Raw genomic sequence first — 25,523 nt, 5'->3', positions numbered from 1 at the left:
AGTGCTGTAAGCCTTCCATCATGGCAATTTAGCCATGTTGGGAGGACTGGTGAGTGTGAAACCTACCAATTCATTTGACATCTGCTAGAAGGATGAAGTGCTCTCAGTCCCATACTTCCCTTCTCTACTGGCCTTGCTGTGTTTGGCCCATGTTCCCCTTCTGCACGTCTTTGCAACCCTCAGTTCTGCATCTAATACTCTCTTCAACAATGGACTTTCCAAGATCCATCTTATTTCCAGCCCATCTCCCAGACCTCTTGGAGATGTGAGGTAGTCATAAAGAGGTGTGTCCTTTAGGAAGGTCTGCCAGAAGTAGCAGGGGAGCATGCTAGAAGGGACTGGATAGGCAATTAATCAGGGAGGCATTCCCCTCCTCAACTAAAGTCATTAAACTTAATTTTTATTCTCTGCACTTTCCTTTCTCAGGACAGAACCTTGCAAAAACAAACAAACAAACAAACAAACAAAACCCAGAAGATTTTTGTTCATTGGTGAACATCTCTTTTTAAATATCTCCTAATTTATAAATATCAAGTATGATTAATCTAAATTCTGATGGAAACACTCTAATTACCACTGACAAGCACCCCACATGATTTATTTACACTTTGAGGCCTATCTTCATAAAGAGCTATAAAACTCCACTAAGCTACAGACTTATTCGTTTTTTAAAATAAAAACAAACATCTCTAGCAATCATCTGGCTTCTCATTTAAAGTCTATAAGAGATGGTGTGCTATCTTGACAATTTTATTTAAAATGTTAATACAAATTTTAAAGTAAGAATTTAATGAACTAATCTTTGACCCTCTGTGCTTGATCTCATTTCCTAAGTTTTATCTTTCTCCTCATCATCATTTTTTTCACTATAAAGTGACAAAAGAAGATGAAGAGATTATTGAATTAGGACAACCTAAATATGGACATGCTCACCAGAGTGCAAAAATCTTCTATTTTCTTTAATTTTGGAAAAAAAAAATTCTACTCTCAGTGTTACTTGATCCCACCACCAACTCTCATCTCTTCCTTGGTCCTGCTGGCATCTCCTTGGGTCTTTGACCCCCACAGCCTATGCAACATTGGTCATGTAGCACAGGCCCCTTTTGCCCGTGCCTTATTAACCAAGATAAAACTGCAGGGGTTATGTTCCAAAACCTCTTTTGTCTCCTGTCCCTCTTTCGAGGATAACGGGTGCCTTTTCTCGTTGGGGTGAACTTTCCGCACACACAACCGCAGATTTAGAAACACAGAGAGAAAATGGATAAAAAGAGAAAAATAAATGGTTTGCGTAACATACCTAAATTTACACTTTACATAAGATAAACTAGATAAGGCAATCTAAGTTTAAGTTACAGAAAGGAAAGAAATGCTTGAATGTTCCAAAAAGTACTTTTATGCTCTGACCCTAGTGTCAGACTTCTAACCTCTACACTTTCCAAGGGGGAGAGAGAGAGCCCTCCCTTTGCAATCTTCTAAGTTTTCCCTCCCCTCTACTTCCCATTTTGGGTATGGCCTATCTGAACCCATCTCCCATCATCTAGGGTAGCCACTTCCAGGAGCCATCTCCCATCATCTAGGTTTCCCCAGTTACCTATACATACAACGGAGTTTTACACTTATTGCTTTCTCTAAGGCTTTGCCAAGGCAAGGCCGGACACATGGCTACTAGAGGATTCAACCGTCTTTGATAGCTGCCTCTCAAAAGCTTAACAACCTATATCCAAAAGAATGTTGTTCAGTGACTCCTAGTTGTGCCTGGCAAGTAGAGTACTTTCTGATTGTCCATATCCATTACTCATTGAGGAAAGTAGTTTTACCTGACTGGGTGGAGTTTTGCTAAAGCTTATTTTCACCCCTCAACTCTCTGTTATTAAATATTACTTTATTAATAGACACATTCAGTCTGTCATACTGAGCTCTAGAGCTAACCTATCACTTTTTTTAAGCCAGTATTTCATGTTTGAAGATTTTAGAGTAAAGTTCGGGCAGAATCAGGCTTTATTATAGAAACTAAATGTTATCTTTAACAATGGAAAAATACTGCCTCTCCTTAATAATTTTCTTCCTAGAGGCTATGTAATTATGTATACCAAAAGGCAGCAAACCATTTGTGACAACAGCAGCTTTGAGGGTAACATTTCTATGCTAATAAATAGAACACATTAAAAAACTACTGCTTAATCCAACCAAGAAAAAAAATCTTACTACTGAATAATGTATTTGGACTATTAAGAAAACTCAGTCCCTATTTAGAATTTTTGCTTTCTTTTGATAAAAGGCATTTTTCACAGATATGAATTGCTGCACATTTGCATGTATTAAAAGAATGCCAAAGAGGCTTTTATAAGCCCTGGAAGAAATACAGAAGATTGGCAGGAGTAGGGATTTTGCCCTGCAGGATTCATGTTGGCAGCCAACATCTACAACAAATTCAGTGTTCCTGAGGAGTAGTCTAGCAAAATATATGTGTTGGCAAAAACAGAGGAAATAATGAAGAAATACAGAAATAGAAATGTACCTCTTTGATCTTGTCTAAATTTGGTTAATACAGAAGGGGGAAGAATGCTGTTTTCTTATCAGGAAGTGTCCTTTAGTATTCTGTTTAATGATGCAAACAAATTCTCATTCTGGTTCTTAAAATACTTACAAAAAAGCAAAATATGTAGCTTTGTCATCTTGCAATGCACAATATTCTTCACATTTAGAATACAAACGTTTTTTCCCAATTAATATAACACACCTTTAATTAAAAATAAGAAATGCCAAAAATTGAATGTTTTACACCTGTTTGACCAACCTTTATGTCTATGAAATCCATCCATGTCAGCAAACTCAATATGATTTTCATCAGCCCAGTAGAGTCTACTGTTGACATAATCTATTGTAAGAGCCATAGGTCTGGAGATCTGTGTTTCTATGACAACAGTTTGATTGGTGCCATCCATACCAACACGGCCAATGTGAGGATACTCACAGCAATCAATCCAGTACAAATATCTAGGAAGACAAAATCAATAACTGTTTTATTTACAGCTGGAAAGGCACTAACACATAGCAGCTAATGTTTTAATTTTTTTTTGGTTGGTTTTAAGTACTATCCAGGAATTATTCTGTAGTGCTTTCATGCTCCAAATTAGCTAATTTGAGAGGGGTTTTTTTTGAAGAAAATTTTACAACTTCATAGCTTGAAGTATAGCATTTAGGTGTATGAGTCGCCATGTTAGAGATATTGATGCAGTTTTGCATCTGTACTTAAACCATTAATGGAAAAGCTCAAAATGGGATATATATGTCTAGATTGATTTAGGATTGCCACCCTTAAATTCTGAAGTATCATCATGATTTTACTAAGCTAAAATCTCAGGTCCTGCAATAATGTTATTGTTAAAAGAATTTCAGGTAGGTAAAATATTATAATACTGTATTACCATGCCAATTTTTTATATTTTGTACACTAATTTCACAGATGGCACACTTGCCAAGATTAAAAGAGGTGAGAGTATTGATGGAGGAATGTATGTTTCTAAATTGGCTGAGAATGAGGGAATATCGCATTGGGTGGGGATTTTGTTTTTCCTTTCTTTTTCAGTTGATTGCGAATACTCAGCTAAGATGCCTGGCATGTGTTACATTTAAAAATATTTGTAAGGAGATGTTTTGTTGGCGTACTAATATAATTTATCTTTCATGAGCTATTGACCCACATAGAGGTTAGAAAAAAATGTAGTTATAAGATTGTGACTCTGAAATGGGGACTTGAGTACAGGGGGTCTATTGTATTGTTTACTTATTTCAACCTCATGGCATATATAGCTGTACTTCTCTTCTGTAGGCAGCAAACACCTGACCTTTACATCTGGATTATTAGATGGGTCATTATCTAAGAATGATTTGGGGGAAAGCAGGAAAGGTTGATTATTTCAGTTTATCTGGCTCATCTGTTAGTATTAATACTCCTATATTAACTTGGGTAGGGTTGGCTCTTCCATAAGAGACTGAAATGGGCTCAGGTATTTTGTCCCCAAGGCTTTTGGGAAGTAAGCATGTTGTGGGTAGTGATACACATGGTCACAAGTGAAATTTATGGGAACATTGCCTGCTAGGAAATTAGTGGAGCACATTATCATTAAATTACAGGAAAAAAATGAGCTACAAGCATAACTAAGCTTGTTGGGATGGATGAGAAAAGCTATCCTTGCTCAGAGCCCTTTTTTGTTGGCATGTGAAAGAGAGACACACAGAGAATCCCCTTCTTCCTTCTCTAATTAGAAGTTAGACAAGTTGTGATGTAAATTCCTCCTCCTCCACTTCTCTTTCACACACAGACAAAAACATCCTCTCTATACAAGGATAAGTGTTCTCGTCCATTCCCACAAGATGAACTATGTTTATAATTCTTTTTTCTATTGTCTCATCTGTGGATATAAATAGATCACACAGCACCAAACCTAGTGTAGTCTCTCTCTTCCTATGTGCTATCTCTTTTGCACATAATCAAAGTTACTTTCCATATATTGATTTGTATTTTTGATTTCCATATGATTAAACAGTTTGGTTTTACAGCACAACCTTCTTAAAACATCACAAGAAATCAATGCTGAAAACCCAGCACCAAACAAATAGAGATGTAAATGTCTGGTTTGACTTTGAAGAGGGACTGTGAAACAGGCATGGGATTCTGTATTTACTGGTCTTCAGTGATTTTCAGAGTAAATTTACTAAATGTATAATTCTTTTTCATTTCCACATTTTTGCACTTCAGCACCCAAAGCAAGATTCACTAAAGGACTTAGGTGTTTGACACTTTAGGTGCCTAAATCCCAGAATCAGGCCCCAGTGGGATTCAGAAAACATGAAATTCAGAAAACCGCCACTCAGCTGCACCTAAACTCTTTCAGTGCCTGAATTTTTGCAATAAAAGTTCCCTAAGCATTTACGATTCTGAACTTGGCTCTGACATTCCCAGGTGAGAGCCCTAGCCACTGGGCTATGGGATATTCTGATGTGGGGTTTCCAAAGGGTCTCCTATTGAATCTGTTCCACTGTTGATAAATAATTTTAAGAAGTCATTAGAGCAGAGAAAGTGAGTCTTCCACGTCCCAGGGGAGCGCTCTAACCAACAGGCTACAAATTCATTCTTCTGCTTGCTCTCTCGCTCTCTCTGGACCCAGGATGAACCTGTTTCACTGTGGAAAATGAAAGAAACATTGGGCCAGAGAGAGCGCCCAAATTTCTTTATCACTCTAATCCTCAGGAGAGTAAGGATATGTCTACGCTTCAAGCTGGGGTGGGGGATGATTCCCAGCTCGAAGAGACATACCCACACTTGCTCTGATTGAGCTAGTGCTCTAAAAATAGAGCATAGCTGCAGCAGCAGTGCAAATGGCAGGAAGAGTCAGCCGCCTCAAGTACAGGCCTATGGTCTCAGACTGGCACATACTCAAGGTGTCCAGCCCCACACACTGTACTGCAGCTTCACTTTATCATGATAGCTCAACGAGAGCCAGAGTGAGTACATTTCCTCAAGTTGGTAATCACACCCCCAGATCGAAGTGTAGACATATCATCATCTCATGGAATGTCGATGAAACTAATGGCTTGTCTACACAGCAGCAATGCACACTATGGGGGTGTAATTTCTAAAGCTCACTCACGCGCACTGAGGCTTCCCTAATGGGTTTTAATGAATACATGCTAGGGAACCTTTAGTACACAACAGCAAGGTCTACACAGACAAATTAATGTGTAACACTTTAGTCCACTTCAGACATTACACCCTGGTAAGGTGCATTACCCTACCATGTAGACACGCTCTTAGGCTCCTAAATCATTTAGGTTCTTTTTTGAAAATGTTACCAAGATGACTTATTTCCCTCTCTTGTATCATCACTGGTATTCTGGAGGCCACTTTATGCTCTCAGTTGCCCCTGTATTCCCACAGAAGTCTACTGAGATTACCCAGGTTTAACAGAGAAAAGACATCATTTGAAGACAAAAGGGCAAATTCTTCATTCTGTAGCACCAGTAATTAAATCCAGTAATGAAGTTATTCCAGATTACACTAGTGTAACTCAGAGCAGATTTTAAAGACCAATGCATGAGTAACTGAGACCAGAATTTGTACACAATGAGGCTGTATAGATTAAATTGATAACGGAATTTGGTCTGCAGAATATTTAATACAGGTAATGATGTTTGAGAGGAAGAATAACCCAGCTAGATTCTTGTAGCCCAACCTTAATTTGCATGAATATCAGTTAGGGGGGAAATAAAACAAACACCACTGTTCTACTAGTAAACTGAGAAAATCTGGTAAAATGGGGGCTTCAGTGTCAGATTTTGCCACAGGCACCAAAAACCTTTGTGCAGCCCTGAGGAAGAGGTATTTTGGGGGCAACAGCAAGAGTGCCCTGTGCACCTGTGATCCTCATTGGTGGAATGTCTCCTAGGTGACCTTTACAAGCCAGTGCATGACAGAGCAACTCTCAGGTATTATTAACTTGTGCTCGAGGCCAATTTGGCCCCTGGTATTCCCAATTCCAAGGAAAACAGTTTTGCTTGCACCCCAATAAAATATTTTTTACCTTATTCCCCTCCTCAGTTGTATCTAGGTTTGATCTGGCATAATTAAGGAGAGAGCTCTCCATGAGTAGAGCTGGGTGACGTTTTTCAAATTTTACATTAGGGAAAACCTTAATTAATATTGCAGTCTATTTTCACAAAATTTCTTCCTAATTTTTAAATCAGCCAAAAAGCTTACTAGAATATCTCAGATTTTCAGGGGGGGAAATTGGGGAATATGTTTTTTCTTGTTTTTTTCCCCGTCAATCAGTTCTATGTGTTTGGAATTTATTAGAGCATAAGCTTTTGTGGGCTACTGCCCACTTCTTCGGATGCATATAGAGTGGAACATATATATATATATATGTAAGGAAAAGGGAACCCAATGGAGCGGTGTTGAGACACAAAAGCCCCAGTATTTACAGGATCACCTGATTGATAGCCCCCACCCCATTAGCTTTCTTATGTCAGTGGCATCTGAGAGTATTGAAGCCTTAAGAAATAAAGACAGAAAAGAATAATTAATTTATTTCCACTAAGACACTATGAGATTTTTATTTATTCTTCTTAAGCAAAAATGTCTTAATACTCCACGATAAAGTGAGCATTACATATTTAATTCACATCTGAAAAGGAAACAAAGCAAGCTTTCTTTATTCCATGATTTCAGATGAAGCAGTCAATGCTACTTGCAAATTTTATTTATCTGAAGAGGGGTTCAGTTACTTCATGCCATTATTTTTATCAAATAACCCTAAGTGATATTCCTGTTAAAAATGATCTATACTGTAAACATCCATTTTAAGAGCTGAAACTGTACTATGGGAAACAAGCAAACAGACTTTTTATGACTTTTTCAACCATATTAACACTGATCTGTTAGTGGCCATTGTTTATACATATATTTATTGGTGACTTGAGTGTGCTTTCTGTTTATGAGGCAACAACTGTACACCAAGCTAAATAAACCCAGGCGGTAAATGTTGTGAAGTTACAGTTATCACCTCATAAACAGGAAGCACCAGCAAGTTGTTGGTACATTGCAATGTCTCACTTAGAAATTAAAATTTTCTTTTGCTATTAGCTGGGAAAAGTGGGAAGTTATTAATTAATTATTATTATTATTACTACTACTACTAGTTATTGCCAGCAATGAGTTGGTGCTTTATAGATAGGTATGACAATAAAGCCTCAGCACTGGAAAGCTTACAACTAAATATCTGATGAAGTTCTGTTTATTGTGAGCAAAATTATTTACTTCATTGATGTTTAATCGGTAATTTTGCCCACTACAAAGATATCTGGGTGTATATCAATTCTCAAATGGTCAGTGATTTCTGACAGACAGTAGTCAGTTAGAATACAGAGGTTTGCACAACAGTGCACTTTTAAAAAAACAACTCTCTAGCTGTGAGTTAGTCAGTGCCCATTATTCCTATGACTCTGGTTCAGTAAAGATTTAGATTGGGAAGAAAACAATAATGGTGATATTCAAACTGCATGTAGAAACCTAATGTAGATGAATGTACATGCAATGAAATATTTAACAATGTTGACATGTAAATTGTTATCTGTATGCTTCAGGATAACAAGTTATTTAAATGATACGGCAGTTCCTACTTTTCTGAACTATTGTTTTGATCTGACTCTTCTGTAGGTTCAAGCAAGGCAGCACTGGATCTGTTTACAAACTCTTTTTGTTTGTACAAGTTCCATGAGAGCTAAAATTATAGAGAAACTAATAGTGAACCCCGAGAAGTGCCATTTTTGAATGCCACCAAAGGCCAACTCAGGTCAACTACTACTGTTTGTATTAAAAAAATTCACCATATTGTACATATTAAAATAATGGCAAAAACTATTTAAGTCAGGAACATTATTAAACATTTTTCATCCTTGCACTAGTATGCAGAAGAAATCTGAAGAGTGTTTTTTAAAGACACGTGGCATTTCACTGCCCACTATTAATTTGGATAACAGCAAATGTAGAAAAGAGTAGCTAGCATATAACTCACTGCAGTGGATACCTTAAATAAAAATGTGACCATGCTTAATATTTCATATTTAACATGACACAAATACCATATGATCCACAGAAATACCACACAAATTATCTTGTATCAAGATGTGTTATGACACAACAAAAATAATTTTTTCTATAACCTGCATTAATCTCCCTGACTATTGCTTTTTATAACATATGAAGACATAATTAACATCTTTTGTGTATTTTAGCTTGATGATATACAATAAACCTAATAAGAAAAAACTAGATAGTGATAGGTTTGCGCTGGGGAAAAAAATATATTTGAGGACTTTAATGATAATTCATTATCTAGTTCTGATTGTATATTAAACTATTGTTCCATACCCAGCTTGAGGATCTAAAGATAGATCTCTAGGAAACTTCACCCTTTTTTTCACAAGAACAGTGGGATATAAGCCATTGAGTTTTGATACTTCGATAATCCTTTTCTCTGCATCAGACCAATAGAGGTTCTTTCCAATCCAGTCAACAGCTAGTGCATTGGGAACAGCTGTGTTATGTACTACCTAGAGGAATTAAGATGCACAAAGTTAATACAAACTTTTGTACTGGTGACCCCTTTCACATGGCAAGCCTCTGAGTGCGACCCCCCCTTATAAATTAAAAACACTTTTAATATATTTAACAACATTATAAATGCGGGTGGCAAAGCAGGGTTTGCGGTGATGGCTGACAGATTGCGACCCCGCATATAATAACCTCATGACCCCCTGAGGGGCCTGACCCCCAGTTTGAGAACCCCCAAGTTAATCAATTAAATACTTAGAAAAAAATTAACAACCAAACTGATTTGTGTATGTTTCAAAATGTTTAAGAGAAGAATACAGGATCCACAGTGAAGCTCTGTGGAAAAAAGTGACACAATAATAAAAAAGTCTGATATTTCTTAAGAAGTAGATTTATTTAACAAAGATGATGGAATGTAATTTCTGTCACAGGGGGAGAATGGGGAATCCCAAACAGAAATTGCAGACTGAACCAGGAACACCACTTGATTGTATTCTGGCATTTTTTTAATTTAGTTTTTGGAGGTACGTTTTGTTTTGTTTTGTTGAAATCTTCCTCGTCACACAAAAAATTTTCCTTTTAGAATAAACTTGTTTTTTTTAAATTTCCTATCATTATGGAACACTGAAAAGGCAAGGATTTTCCATTCTCAGGATGGCTGTTTCTTGGCAATGTCCCTTTTCCCCCCATCAAGAGTACAGTGGGACATATCCCTCTTCATTGTGACAGTGATGCCAATACTTCAAGGCATGCATGTATAAAAGTACACACTTTTTGCAAAGAGGTGGAAATGCCCTAATGGTAAGTAAGGTGCTTTGCAATATCAGGCAGTTCCCAAATAATGTAATTGGCTGAAATTAGGAGTTTGAAGCTTTTTAGTAAATTAGGCCTGCTGGATTATATGCAAATTATCAGGAAGGAATTTTGAGGGCAGAAGTAATTGAGTATCCCAGTAAAATAGTTTATGGACTAGTGATGGGTTGATCTCAAAAGATGTGATTCTTTGGATGCTATATCTAAAACATATTTGGACTACAAATCTCTTCATCACCGGATTTTTTTAAAAGGTCTTCTTGCACTTGTAAATGATTTTGCATCTGCATCAGAATCTAAAATCAACATGCAAATCTGAAGCACATAGTAGACTTTTTAATTGTATATAACATTTGTGGCAATTAAAGACTTTTCCAACTTTAACTGTAGATGTAGGCTGCAAGATAATCTGCTTCAACCATTACTATGGATATGTTCAACAAATATTAGGAGACACAAGGTGGGTGAGGTAATATCTTTTCTTAGGCCAAATGTTATTGGTGAAAGAGACAAGATTGAGGATTCCACAGAGCGCTTGTCTCTTTCACCAACAGAAGTTGGTCCAATAAAAAATATTACCTACATTGTCTCTCTCTTATATACTGGGCCCAACATGGCTACAACAACACTACAAATAAAAAATATTAAGATCTTTATTACTTGACAAGATCACTTTAAATCTTAAATCTTGTTTTGGACAGCGGATTTTATTCATATGGACAAAGGGAAGGAACATTTTAATTTCCTAATGCCTGAACATTCCCAACCTTATCGTTCACAACCTTCCAAACCTTTACACAGGGGCATTCAACAATTTTATGAAAACTGGATGGTTCTAGAAACCGTCTTACAATTTACAGTGATTTAGTCACCCTAGCTGAAAACAGCAACCCAAATAATTGGATTCTTTTTTCTATTGGCCCTTGCTCTAAAAGGGTTTTGAAATTGCTCCTTCACAGTTATTTCAGACACTGAGATATATGTATGTGATATTTTTATAAAAATCTAAAAAAGAAATGTAAATTTTACATCAATATCTTTGATTTTAGAGGGGTTTTTTTTCATTTCAAGAAAACAATTTTCATTTGAATCTCTCGTAATATATAAAAGTTTATATCCTTTTATGTTTAAACCTGCGTCTTTGAAAAGTTACTCACCTGTACAGTAAATGGAGTTCACATTGACTGTATATAGATATTCCAGTTATGGTGCACATTTGCCCTGAGTGCTCTTGTACTCTTTATCAAGGGAATAGAGAACAGCGAGGCCTAACTGCCTTCTCTTCCACAGTTCCTTCTCTTCCACAGAATCCAAATGTCAGAGAATCACAGAAATGTAGGGCTGGAAGGGACCTCGAGAGATCATCTAGTCTAGTCCGTAGGCTTGGATCAAGTAAACCTAAATGATCCCTGATAGGTGTTTGTCTAACCTGTTCTTAAAAATCTCCAATGACATGGATTCCACAACGTGTGTTGGAAGCCTATCCCAGTGCTTAAACATCCTCATAATTAGGAAGTTATTCCAAATATCTAACTTAAATTCCCTTGTTACAGATTCAGTTGAAAAATACTTGTCCTCCCTTCAGTGGACATGGAGAACAATTGACCATCATTCTCTTTATAACAGCCCGTAGTGTATTTAAAGACGGTTTTCAGGTCCCCCCTCAGTCTTCTTTTCTCAAGACTATACGTGCACAGGTTTTTTTAACCTTTCCTCTTGGTCAGATATTCTAAATCTTTTATCATTCTTGTACTCTCCTCTGGACTCTCTTCAGTTTGTCCACATCTTTCCTGAACTGTGACACTCAGAATTGGATACAATACTCCAACTGAAGCCTCACCAGTGCTGAGTAAAGCACGCAATTAATTCCTGTCTTACACATGACATTCCTGTTAATACACTGCAGAATATTAGCCTTTATTGCAGCTGTTTTACATTGTTGACTTATATTCTATTTATGATTCACTTTAACCCCCAGATCCTTTTCAGCACTACTACCACCTGTAGCTAGGGTGACTAGACAGCAAGTGTGAAAAATCGAGATGGGGTGGGAGAGCCTATATAAGAAAAGGACCCCCAAAATTGGGACTGTCCCTATAAAATCGGGACATCTGGTCACCCTACCTGTAGCTTTGTATTTAATTTTCCCTTCCCAAATATAGTACTTTGCACATGCCTTCATTGAATTTCATCTTGTTGATTTCAGACCAATTCTCTAATTTGCCAAGATAATTTTAAATTTTAAGCTGTCCTCCAAAGTGCTTGCACTTCTTCCTAGCATCATGTCACCTGTAAATTGTATAGGCATACTCTCTACTTCATTATCCAAGTTGCTAATGAAAATATTGAATAGTACTGGACTGAGGACAGACCCCTTTGGGACCTCACTATATACTTCCTCAACAGTGCACCACTGATAACTCTTTGAGCATGATTTTTAAATCAGTTATGCACCCACCATATCGTAATTTCATCTAGATCACATTTCCCTAGTTTGCTTGTGAGAATATCATGTGAGACTTTGTCAAAAGCCTTACTAAACTCAAGGTATATCACACCTAGAGCTTACCCCCATCCACTAGGCCAGTAACCCTGTCAAAAATGTAGGATTCCCCACCCAAGTGGAAGGCAGACAAGTCATGGAATATATATATATACACACACACACACACATACACAAACAGGATACAGGTAAGTAATTTTTCTTTCTTCCAGTGTTTGTTGATAATTTTATCAATTGATCTAGATTCATTCCACTCTTGGTAACTCAGAAGCAATTATCTGATCTAAGGAAGTGAGTGCTAAAAGCCTACCTAAAGAGAGACTGTATACAGCTCTGCCAAAAAGAATATCTGATATCAATGCTTCCATGATGGAATACTGTTTCATTAAAGTATGAACACCTCCAAATGGCTACCTTACAGATGTTTATAACTGGAATATTTCACATGGGTGCTGCACTATCTGTCCGAGCCCTAGTAGAATGAGCCATAATCTGATCTGGGGGTTCTAGACTAGCTATATCATAATGGGCCTTAATACAACACAAAATCTATTTAGATAGTTTTAAGGTTGAAATTGGGCACCCTTCATTCTCTCAGCAATTGCTATAAACAATCCTGGGAAAGTTCAGAAAGGTTTAGTTCTTTGCAAATAAAAGGCAAATAAAATAGGTACATGTATCATTTCATCCAAATGGAAGTCCATGACCACCTTTGGATGGAATGGATCTGAGAGATATTTTATCTGAATGGAAAATTGAATAAGGTAGGTCAGCCATGAGTGCTTGATGTTCTCCAATTCTTCTGGCTGACATGACTGTGATCAAAAAGCATCAAGTGATGCAGCAAGGAACAGGTTGCTATAGGTTCAAAAGAAGTACAGACAGAAGTACAATGAGGTCCCATGGGGAGGTGGCTCCTTAATGTGGACAGACTAGTAAGTCCCCTCAAAAAATCAGTTACATGAGGGTGTTAAAAAATAGAACATCTTCTGATGGCTAGATGATGTATGATGTGCACAGTTAGCAGCTAAGTGAATCCTAACAGAACGAATGGACAACCATGCATTCTTCAGAGAAAAATAAATAATCTAAAATAATAGGGATTTGGGTATCACAGGAATTGAAATGTCTTTGTTCATGTGGAAAAGATGCCACTAATGAATATATTTTGAACATTTGTGGAACACAATGTGTCAAGGCTGCTTCCCCACTTTGAACTTCAGGGTACAAATGTGGGGGCCTGCATGAAAACTTCTAAGCTTAACTACCAGTTTAGATCTGGTCCGCTGCCACCATTCCCAAGTGGATTCTCTTCCCTGGGAAGCCTTGAGAAACTCTTCACCAATTCCCTGGTGAATACAGATCCAAACCCCTTGGATCTTAAAACAAGGAGAAATTAACCATCCCCCCTCCTTCCTTTCACCAGCTCCTGGTGAATACGGATCCAACCCCCTTGGATCTAAAAACAAGGAAAAATCAATCAGGTTCTTAAAAAGAAGGCTTTTAATTAAAGAAAAAGGTAAAAATCATCTCTGTAAAATCAGTATGGAAAATAACTTTACAGGGTAATCAAACTTAAAGAACTCATAGGACCTCCCTCTAGCCTCAGGTTCAAAGTATAGCAAACAAAGATAAACACTCTAGTAAAAGAGGGGGGAGGGATAGCTCAGTGGTTTGAGCATTGGCCTGCTAAACCCAGGGTTGTGAGTTCAATCCTTGAGGGGGCCACTTGGGAATCTGGGGCAAAATCAGTACTTGGTCCTGCTAGTGAAGGCAGGGGGCTGGACTTGATGACCTTTCAAGGTCCCTTCCAGTTCTAGGAGATGGGATATCTCCATTATTTGTATTTTGTAAAAGGTACATTTACAAGTTGAGAAAACAAAGTAAAAACTAACACGCCTTGCCTGGCTGTTTACTTACAAGTTTGAAATATGAGAGACTTGTTTAGAAAGATTTGGAGAACCTGGATTGATGTCTGGTCCCTCTCAGTCCCAAGAGCGAACAACAACCAAAACAAAGAGCACAAACAAAAGCCTTTCCGCCCCCCCCCAGATTTGAAAGTATCTTGTCCCCTTATTGGTCCTTTGGATCAGGTGTCAGCCAGGTTACCTGAGCTTCTTAACCCTTTACAGGTAAAAGGATTTTGGAGTCTCTAGCCAGGAGGGATTTTATGGCACTGTACACAGGAGAGTTGTTACCCTTCCCTTTATAGTTATGACACAATGGCTCTAAGAACAACATCCAGTAGCCGGGTGAGGTTGAGAGATTGAAGTATTCTGCCCTGGTCTTGCATTAATAAGGCTAATAGAAGAAGTAAGGCCCTTGCGGGGTGAACTGACAGCAGAATCAACTCCAGGTACCAGAAATGTCTTTGGTGGGTACTAGCAATTAAGATGACCAAGGCCACATCCTGCCTGATCTTTCTTAGCACTCTGGCGATTAAGGGAATTACAGGGTACATATAGAGGAGACTTATTGACCAGGAAGTTACAAATGCATCTGAAAGAGATCCTAGGTCTCCCCGAGTAGAAGTTCCAACATGCTGATTTTGTCTGTTACAAAGAGGTTTATTGATGGGTAATCCAATTCCTTAAAGATATTCTGTATGACAGAGTCCTTTACTTCCCATTCACAGTAGACAAAAGAAGCAAGCTTATCTTTTCAGCTAAGATGTTCTCTTAGTGAATCATAGTGAAGGATAGCTGATGATGGATACACCAATTCCATATACGAATTACCTCCTGACACAACAGGAATGATATTGCCCTTCACTGCCTATTTATATAGAACATGACAACTGTGTTGTCTGTCATGATTTGAACTGATTGACTCTGCATACGAGGAAGGACTGCAACACAGGCTCTGTGAACATGACTGATTCTATTTCTAATATCTAGCAGTCTGATGTAATTGAAGCCCATACATTCTTGGAAGAAGTTTACTTAATTTCTGAAGGAACGGATGCCAGGGTCTGGGTCCTGAAAAATGATATTGCTACTTTTGACATACCCACCAAAATGGTTGTTTCACAGCCAATGTAGTCTGATGTGTAAAGGATGCTGAGGCAGAAGGTCTCTTCTTTCTTGATGCCTCTTTCTTGGAGGCTCTGCAACTCTTTGAACCCAATGTAGATCTCTGTCTTGAATAAGTATGAAGCCTACTCTGTTTTCTTTAGGGCCAGGTATGAATACTTTAAGAGATCGTGTAGCAGTGTGCAGACTCACTCCTGCTGGTTACTTCTGGGAATTAGCTCTTCCAGCGTCCGGAGCACCCCCTGCAGGCTGGTGATCTGCCTTACCTGTGGCCCCATGTCCCTCCCAGGACCCCGGTGCCTTTGTACCTGGGGTGCTGCCCCCTGGCAGTAACCCCTCAGTCTTAGGGTCTCCCCTCCCTGGGGAACCCCCACCCACTATTCCCACTTCACCTCAGTTTTGGCTACTGCCCAGTCTCCATCTAGCCCCATTCACTAGGGCAGACTGCAGTATCAGCCACTAATCACAGGCAAAGGGGTTCGGACCTGCTGCCTCTGCCTACCCATGGGCTGCCCCCTGCAACCCTACACCTACTAGGCCTTGCCAGGCCTGCAGCCTGAGGCTTTCCTAGGCTGGAGCTCCCAGCTCCTCTGGCCCTTCCCCAGCCCTCCTCCCAATCTAGGTGTCTGGTAAAGCTCCCTGCAGCCAGGCCCTTCTCTCTCTCTGAACACAGAGAGAGACCGTGTGCTTGAGCTCCTGGCTCAAGCCTTTATAGGGCCAGCTGGGCCCTGATTGGGGTGTGGCCCCAGCTGAGCCTGTTTCCTCCCAATCAGCCCAGGCATCTTGCCCTTCCACAGCCCTCCTCCAGGGCTGTTTTAATCCCCTCAGGGCAGGAGCGGGTAACCACCCCGCTACAGATCACAATGTGGCCTATGATTCCTTCAGATGTGAAAGACATCATCAGTTTTCAAGCTAAAAAGGTCCAGGCTCTCAAAAGGTAGTTCATCAGCCACTGACTGAACTTCATGTGGAAACCCAGACGTTTAAACCCAGAATGCCCTTCACATGACTACCAAAGTGGCTATAAATCTAAAAGTGGAGTCAATCACTTCAAGAGACTCTTGGCTAGATGTTTTCATGATTAGTCCTCTCTTTGAAATTAAAGTTGACAAATCCTCTCTCTTCTTTGGAGGTAGTTTGTCCACAAAAACAAACAACTTGTCATAGTTCATAAACTTATAACAAGCCAGTAGGGTCCAATAGTTTGAAATCCTAAAATGGAAACTCATTGAAGAATAAATTTTGCAGTCAAATAAATCTAGACACTTTTTTTGTATTCGTTTGAATCATTTTGTGTTGCTGTTTTAATTTGTCAATAGCTGCAACAACTATGAAGCAGCCCAGTATCAGGTGTGTATAGATAAATTCGGCTCCTGCAGATGGGACATGATATTTCTTGTTCAATATCTTTGATGTGGGGACTGGAACAGTCTGTTTCTTCCATAAATTCCTGGCAGGTTCACGGCAGTTCCATTCCTGGCAGGTCCATGAGAACTGGGAAAGTTACTGTCCCTTGCTTAGCTGAATGAAACGTATTGATAAGTTTAAGTGAAGATTTTTGAACCTCTTCAGGGAGCATATCTAAAGATTCTGCCACATTTCTTGATCAAATCTTGAAAATATTTAAAATAACCCACATGAGATGGGGTCAAGGAAACTACTGCCACATTTGGGCATGAGAATGAAATGGTTGTTGACGTTTCTCAAACGGCAAATGTGGTGGACCCTCTTCAGAAGCTTCCCCAGAATGGATATGCTTTTATGGAGTCAACAACAGAGATGTAGCTGAAGATTTTCCTCTCAAGGTTGGTACAGAGGTTGACGTTCTGGTCTGTATGTATTGCATAAGTTCCAAAAGAGACATGCTTGGATATTACAAGGTAACAGCCCAAAGGCCACAAATAGGTATCAAGGAATATGAGGTATCTGTAATATCTGGACCAGGAAGAATCCCTAGACTGTCCTGCTCATCAACAAAGTCACATGAAGGTGTCTTAGGGGAATATATTGGAGACCCTTATCTGCTTCTCTGTGATTCAGGCTATGTCTACACTACACACCACTGGTGGCGGCACTAAATTCTGCAGTGAAAAGCAGGCTGGGGGAGACAGTTGGGAAAAGCTTCAGCAGCTCCCCATTGCTGAAGCCTTTCACTTAGGTGAGGAAAGACTCTGACAAGGGGCAGGCAGTAGGGAAAGGCTGAGCCTTTCCCAGCTACCTCCCCCTGCCAGAGCCTCTCCCTGCAGAGGAGAAAGGCTCCCAACAGATGGGAGTTGGCAGAGCCTTTCCCCTCTGCAGGAGTCTTTCACTCTGACAGGGGAAGCTCCAGCTGTGGGGAGCTGGCAAAGTCTTTCCTTGTTGCCTCCCCATTGCCGGAGTCTTTCCCTGTAGCAGGGAAGGCTCCAGCTGCGGAGAAGCAGCAGGACACAACACTGCTAATGACAACTGTGTCAACAGGAGGCACGTCTTAGGCAGGTAGAGAGCATGTAGGAACATACCTACACACTTCATCACTCACTGGCTACACTGCTATTTATAATCACACTAAGGGGGCTACATGGTTATGTATTCTGCAGGCCGCCGAAAGAAGTGTGCAGGGTAGACATACCTTCAGCTGAAGACAATAAAGAGTAGTCCACATGCAAAGGATTGGGAGAAGGGCTGACAAAGCTGGAGTATTAGGCTGCACAGAAAGTCTATGGGCAGTCAAACCTTGGGAGACCCCCAGTATTAAAGATATTTTAGCACCTGGTACTGATGATCTTATGTTCAGAGCTGTGGATAACAGGTTTTCAGGCTCCTCCAAAACAAATCTCCTGTTTCCACATATATAACTGGTACCAAACAGAGTGGCAACACAAGCATCGCGGCTAGAGTGGAGAATAAAGGTGGGGAGAGTGCCAATGTTGATGCCACTGATTTACTCAGTACTGAAAGAAGTGGCAAAACCGCTGCAACATTGATGCTACTGTAACCTGTGTAGCAAGCACTGAAACAGTCTGTAACAATTTAGTGTTGGGATGTAGTACCACAGCCTCAGTACAGAGATCCCTCAGTCTTTCTACAGTAGTCATACTTGGCCATGGAATCTCCTTAGAATGGAAGCACAGTGAGGACTTAGATCTTTTCTTAGTGGAGTTTTTTGTAGGAAACCTACTATTCACTTTCCCTGAGGAACAGTGGTCTGTTTCTCAGAGACCTTGTTCGTCTTACCAGAGACAGAGGTTGTAGTTTTGGATAATGGAACCCTGGAGCTGAAAGCAAACTGAACAGAGCACTTCTGGTCAGAAACACTGGGTCTCACACCTAACTCCTGGAGCAGTAAAGAAGAAACATCTGCAAATGCACTACTTGGGCTTCTAAAGTCTTTTTTGAGGACTTGCAGATGGTACTTCTGCTATTCTATTGTATTCAGTGTAGCTTTTTACACTGTGCTTTCCACTGTAGTATCTAAACACCTTCCAGAACTACTTTAAGCAACACGATTACACATCTGTCACATGTTGTTTGTTCTGTATTCCTCACCTTGGGGGAAAAGCACTTGCAGAGGAGTGTCTTGTTCTGGTAGGATATTTTTTGTTTGTTTGTTTGTTTGTTTTTGCTGCGAACATGAGACTGTCCCAAACAGAAAAGGGAGAAGGGGCAATGCTTAAATCCCAGAGAATTAGGGTTACACACTCTAAAGTTCTGGTATCTGGAAAAAACATCTATTAGAGTGAAAAACTAAAATTTTCCAAAGATATACCAGCAGGCAACTAATCCTACAGGTAACTAACTAACTCTAGATTTAAAAACAACTAATATATACAAGAGTCAAAGAAAGCTAGCTAAAGTGGAAAAAGACATGGACACTAGGTAGCTCTGTTCTGCAGCAAAGGGTGATGCGACTGGAAGGGAACACTGCAGCAGAGAAACCTGAGAATCCAAATGCCTCAATGCTTCTGTGATGGGGTATATGCCCCACACAATCCCATAAAGGGTTAATAGAACCCTAGGGAGGCTGTGCAACAGGCAGCCAATTGGAGAGGGCTACAAGGAGCAGCCAATCAGGGGTGGGCTGGCCCATAGAAGAAGGGCTGCAAAGGGAGAACTGGCTGCCTTGCAGGCAGAAGGCAGCTATCACCTTGGACAGAGCAGTGCTAGGCAGAATCAGGGGAGTGAGAGCAAGCTCCCAGCTGACTGCTGGCATGCTGAGGCCCTGAGACAAGGGCAGAGAAGGTGCTGGGGCTGCAGGGAAGTAGACTGAGGGTTTGGAGGAGACACAGCACATGGCTGCCATCTACAGGGTCCCTGGGCCGGGACCCGAAGTAGTGGGTGGGTTTCAGTTCCCCTCTTTCCCTCAGGGATAGGGGACTATGGTTAACCCGGAAGGGGGAGAACAGAGTGTGACACAGCCGGAGGGTGTGTCCTGAAGAGGACGCTGTGTTCTTTGGGGCAGCATGCTTTCTGGAGCAGATGTGATGGTGGCGAGATGTCACCAGATGAGAGCGCACTGGTGAACTAAGCTAATTCCCAGGACAGCCAGCAGGAGGTGCCACAGTGGTGAGACAAACCCCGTCACAGCTTCATTGTTTCCCAGGACAGGTCAGACTCAGAGAGACTGTGAATATAAAATAACTATTCACTACTGCCCCCAAATTAAGAAAAAATAAATGGTTTAAATGAACAAAGGTGAGTAATAACTGAATCACTGAACTTGGTCTACTGACAGAGGCAGAACTTTTGCCGTGCAGAAGCAAAGACATGGTCTTGCTCTGGATTTTCTACAGCAGTTACATTAAATTAACTCCAGCATCTACACAGACTAGGCACAGTCCATAAATCACAAATTATGGAAGAAGTTACACTCCAGAAAGCTAGATTAGTGTACACTATTTCTTGACTTACATCTGTTTATTGATCAACTTATCATAGAATATCAGAGTTAGAAGGGACCTCAGGAGGTCATCTAGTCCAACCCCCTGCTCAAAAGAAGAACAATCCCCAGACAGATTTTTGCCCCAGATCCCTAAATGGCCCCCTCAAGGATTGAACTCATAACCCTGGGTTTAGCAGGCCAATGCTCAAACCACTGAGCTATCCCTCTCCCTGTATAAAGTTATACCCAGGATAAATCTTACACTGCATGACCTTTTAAGTCATAGAATTTGGCTCAGGGACACAATTATTTTGATTAGTTCTGGATGAATTATTGCATTTCCAGTCTAGAAATTTTCATTACGTTGCAGAGGTCTCAGTTCTCAGATTTAATCAGGTCCATATTAGCTGAGAAACAGAAATGGATTTTGGACTTCTATTATGAAAAAGAAACATTGACCACACATTTTAGAGATTTAATAAAGACCAGACATAGTATTTTTTCTATCTGATCTTAGTTTATTTATAGTAATACTTCCCTAATTCTAGTAATTACATTATTATTACCTTTATGTCACTTCCATTCAGAGACATTCTGTTTATTCTGCTGCCATTTGGTCTGCTGGAATCAATCCAATAGATGAACTCCTCTCTATAATCAAAGTCTATTGCAATCACATTGTTTAGCCCCTAAAAAGGAAAAGAATCAGGTCCACTTTTTAACATATGTTTGAATACAAAATATTTGATGGTATTCAAAATACAAAGTAATCACTGCATTTATTATTATTGAAATCAAAAGATGTGTTATACTTACTGTATATTTATGTAGTACTTAGGCATTTGATGTTTCCATATTTTATTTGTAAACATAATCATAATAGTAAACAAAACTGGGAACAATAGCAAACTATGGTACAAAGAGCAAGAAGTCTCCAAATGAGGCTTTGTTGCTTGAATGTCTGCCAGGTGTTTTACACATGCCAATAGCTTTATGTTATCTTGAATTTGATGAGATGAGAAAAGGAGAGAAGTGGTATGCTAGATGAAGCTGATTGAGTTTTCTCCAGTATATGCACCACAAATAGCACTCACTGGTCATTTGGAATTTTCTTGCAAAATGGTGAATTTTGCTATCTTGGAGAGTGGAAACTTGTATGATCTTTTTTTTTTTTTTTGCCTTTTTTGTGGCCTTCGTTGCCTAGTTGGTTTTGAACTGCCTGGTTTTGGTTTGGTTCTGAACAGCCTCGAGAAGGGCTAATTGAAGTCTGATCCCAATTAGTGTCAAAATCTGGAAAGATTTCTGTGGCAAGAAAAGTAAAGGGGATTGGTTTCTTTTATCTTCTGCTTAGTCTTCCTGAGCTTTATTTAAGACCTATTATCAGCCTTTGAAAGAGAACAACAATCAGAGCTTGTTTGATTTGAGTGTTCTATTTCCAGGAATGGAGACATAATATCCTTCTTCTTACCGAATGGTGAGGAAGGCTGATGACACAGAAATGAAGTCAAAGACTATGTTAAAGATGAAATATTTTATGAGATTGTTTTGACTGAGTGCATAGGAAAGCATAAGGCTCCCTAACAGCCAGATGCTATCATGATAGGTATACATAAAATAGGTTAGGCAAACAAGCAAACGTTGCAGAGACTCTTCTCCTGAAAGTCCCATTATGATAGCAACGATTGATGGGGGAAGATTACATGACTATAGTGTAGATATGCCTGGAGTTTTGGAAGCTATGTATATCACACCAATGGGACAGCATCATTAAACCAATCAAATTGTGGTCATAGAATCATAGAATATCAGAGTTGGAAGGGACCTCAAGAGGTCATCTAGTCCAACCCCCTGCTCAAAGCAGGACCAATTCCCAGCTAAATCAACCCAGCCAGGGCTTTATCAAGCCGGGCCTTAAAAACCTCCAAGAAAGGAGACTCCACCACCTCCCTAGGTAACGCATTCCAGTGTTTCACCACCCTCCTAGTGAAATAGTTTTTCCTAATATCCAACCTGGACCTCCCCCACTGCAACTTGACACCATTGCTCCTTGTTCTGTCATCTGCCACCACTGAGAACAGCCGAGCTCCATCCTCTTTGGAACCCCCCTTCAGGTAGTTGAAGGCTGCTATCAAATCCCCCCTCATTCTTCTCTTCTGGAGACTAAACAATCCCAGTTCCCTCAGCCTCTCCTCATAAGTCATGTGCTCCAGGTCCTGGGTTGCAAATGAAGAAGAGACTTTTCATGCCCATATCCCCTAATCAACCAAAGTTCCTAGCTTTCTAGACAGGAGAGGTCTTAACTGAGCTCTAGAAGCAATGTGTAAGGAAGCAACCAATAAGCAGAAAGGGAAGAGCCCTCCTGTGGTTTGAGACTGGGAAAGCCTTGCCTTATAATCAAAGCATAACCTCCTAACATTCTGACGTGTCACAATGATGGGGCCACAATTATCTTCAGATTGTAGAAGGATGAATCCATATTGTTTTGGGTCAGAGGAAGGCAGAGCACTAGTGCTGTGAAGGGTGGTGGGACAAATGAATTAACTTTTCTCAAAGAAACCATCTGTAGTGTTGGGCACTTAACAGTCCACTGGGCATGAACTGAAGAAGTTTAGGAGTGGAAGAGAGGTAACCATTGCAAAAAGCTGTCCATTGGCTGTACCATAAACCCCGAGCAATCACTCAATTAAAAAAAGCTACACTCATAGCTTTAATGGTTGTTGTCCAATATGCGGATCCTCTTGTGAGGGTCTTACAAAGTCATTTCCTTTCAAAAAAATTTGTTTTGTTTTTTGTTTTGTGGGCAATTCCTCCCAGTATCTGACAAAGAAAATGATGTCCCAATGTCCTAACCTCCACCTTGGAATTCCACTAGTGACGGAGGGAGTGTGGATGTGGACTGGAATCCTGAATCATAGCCACTGTGCCTGTTCAAGCATCTGCATTGTGAGAATTGGGAAATATTTGTATTATTTTTACAAGCATCATGTGTTGCTGGGTGATATTACCATGCCTGAGTGCACAGTTAGATCAAAAAGGGGTTAGTGGTTAAAGAAACCACACAGGCCAGCTGAAACAATGGTCTAGATAAGGAGCATTCTTTCAAACAATAGCCAGATTCATAGCTGGGCAGACCGACTTCTCAGTGACAACCATGAGGAAGGGCTGTTGGACTAAGAGAGAGATAAAAAAGATCCCCCTGGCAGAAAGGGAGGGTGGTCAGCTCAACTGGTAGATGTCACAAGGAGAAACAGAAAGAGCATGCTTCAGGCTGACCCAGAGAGCGAGTAATTAAGAACCAGGGTCAGCATCTAGCAGGTTACAACAGGATAATGCGGGAACCTAAGGCTCAGGCAGGTCCACCGACGGATCTGAGGGGAATGCCAGTCATGGGTAAGACAATATGCATATAGAACTATGTTATTTTAAATACACTTCTCCAAAAAACATGTGCCCTGTGGCCAAAATAAATCATATTTTGTTTTGGAGAACATGCCTCTGTTACTGTATAATATCACTGTTCACAGTCTCCTTAAAGAAAACTTGCAGATGCTAACTATCATGGTTGGGTGTAATCTGGGGAAAATAATCAGGGAATGGTTGGGGCATGGTGCCCCATCCCAAAGAGAAGTGGAAGCATGGTCCTGCCACTTGAAAGGGGTGCTCTCAGGAGACTGGAAAACTGGTATCAGCAAGGGCAGCCTGTGCAGAGACTGTGAAATATATCATGACTTCAACATCTGAAAGGCTTGCTTCTCTCTTGTTGGTGAGATTCGTTTCTGCAGAGGGAATACCTCTGCCGGTATTGTGATCACTTGTGAGATGGACTAACAGCTGAGAAATTCATTTTTCTCAAAGTTCACCAGAAATTCAGATGGGCTACCAGCTAAACCAACTCTCAAACTATAACTATTGCTTCTTGTAGAGATCATGCAAGGACTAGTCAATCATCAATGTATGGCATATCAGAAATCTGACTATGAACAGCTGCAACTACCACAGTTAGGATCTGAGTGAGATGAGTCTGAAGTATAAAGTGGCACATTGGAAATGCTCCTAAGCATGAATAAAGGACAGATTTTTTTAATGGTCATTTTACACATAGTTGCTTACCTGCTCTAACCATGGGTAAAAGTTGTCTTTTAATGGTGACCACTGTATGACTGAATAAGACATCAGCAATCTTAAACTAAACATCCAAACTAATGGGTTGGAGAATGTGCAAGCTGCTCTGAAATTTTCTCTGAAATGCTGAACAATAAGTCTCTTCCACTGAATAAGGGAAGGGATGAGAAAGTGAATGAACCAAGCTATTTGTGTGAGAGAGCTGAACACAAGACCCTGAAGAAAATGAGAGAGATAATAATGGATGGGGAATGGGGTGGAGAATACACCTCTGGGATCGCAAACTTTCCATTGCCATCTTAGTGTCATCAGCCAGCTTCAACCTAAACTTGGATTATTTGGAGATGTATGTCATTTGGATCTTTGGTCAGAAGAAGGTTCTGTCTGGAGTATTTCCAAACCGCCGAAGATCCTTGTAGTAAGAGGAAAAATAGGATATATAAGGCTTACATACAACATAAAGGAATTCTTTGGATTCTTCAGGTATTAAGGTGGTCCCATGGAATCAGAAAAAAAATCTAGTCTTTTAATGAAGTGATAGTGAGTGGCTGCTTGATCTGCAAGTTTTACTGCAATGCATTATTCCAGAGTCCAACCTATATGACTGTCAGTCAAGATGTAGGGAGAAAATGTGACTAAATCAAAGAGAACAACATTAAAAGAATTCAGAGCTGTTGGATTGTATAGAATTAGCCCCCCAAAACCCACAGTGATACAACCAGAGCTTTTGCACAATAGATTGCTGCAGTGAAAGCCACACTACCCTCAGTTACCAATTTTTTTTAACGTTTGTCTCCAGATTTCTGCTATAGGCATCCTTATGGGGCATAGAGCAGTCTGCAGATAAAGAAGACTTCTTAAGTAAGGTGACTGAGGTTGTATGAATACAAGGCTAAAACCCTCACACTTTGGTAATGAGTCAAGTCGATCTAAGAATTTGTGAAAAATAGGCTTTGCATCTGGATGTTCCAAGTTGCCATAAAATTTCCTCAGTATCCAGATTGATAGGGAACTGCCTTCTGCTTGTATCGGTTTATTTTTTCTTTGGATCAGATAACATGGAAAAGGATACCAGGAATA

General features: G+C 40.0%; 1 protein-coding gene across 1 annotated transcript in view; it reads right to left on the bottom strand.

Annotated features, from left to right (window-relative positions):
• Positions 1-25,523, bottom strand: part of LRP1B (LDL receptor related protein 1B) — a 1,255,163-nt gene that overhangs the window by 205,459 nt on the left and 1,024,181 nt on the right. The window contains exons 58-60 of the mRNA XM_054044441.1: positions 20,888-21,010; positions 8,933-9,114; positions 2,798-2,997 (exon numbers count right to left, since the gene is read on the bottom strand). Coding sequence (XP_053900416.1) covers positions 2,798-2,997; positions 8,933-9,114; positions 20,888-21,010 — 505 coding nt within the window. The remainder of the gene's footprint in view (positions 1-2,797; positions 2,998-8,932; positions 9,115-20,887; positions 21,011-25,523) is intronic.

The sequence above is a fragment of the Malaclemys terrapin genome, chromosome 11, assembly GCF_027887155.1.
Source record: "Malaclemys terrapin pileata isolate rMalTer1 chromosome 11, rMalTer1.hap1, whole genome shotgun sequence".
Classification (NCBI taxonomy): domain Eukaryota; kingdom Metazoa; phylum Chordata; order Testudines; family Emydidae; genus Malaclemys; species Malaclemys terrapin.
The sequence above is the reverse complement of the archived record's forward strand: the minus strand, read 5'-3'. Positions and strand labels throughout refer to the sequence as shown.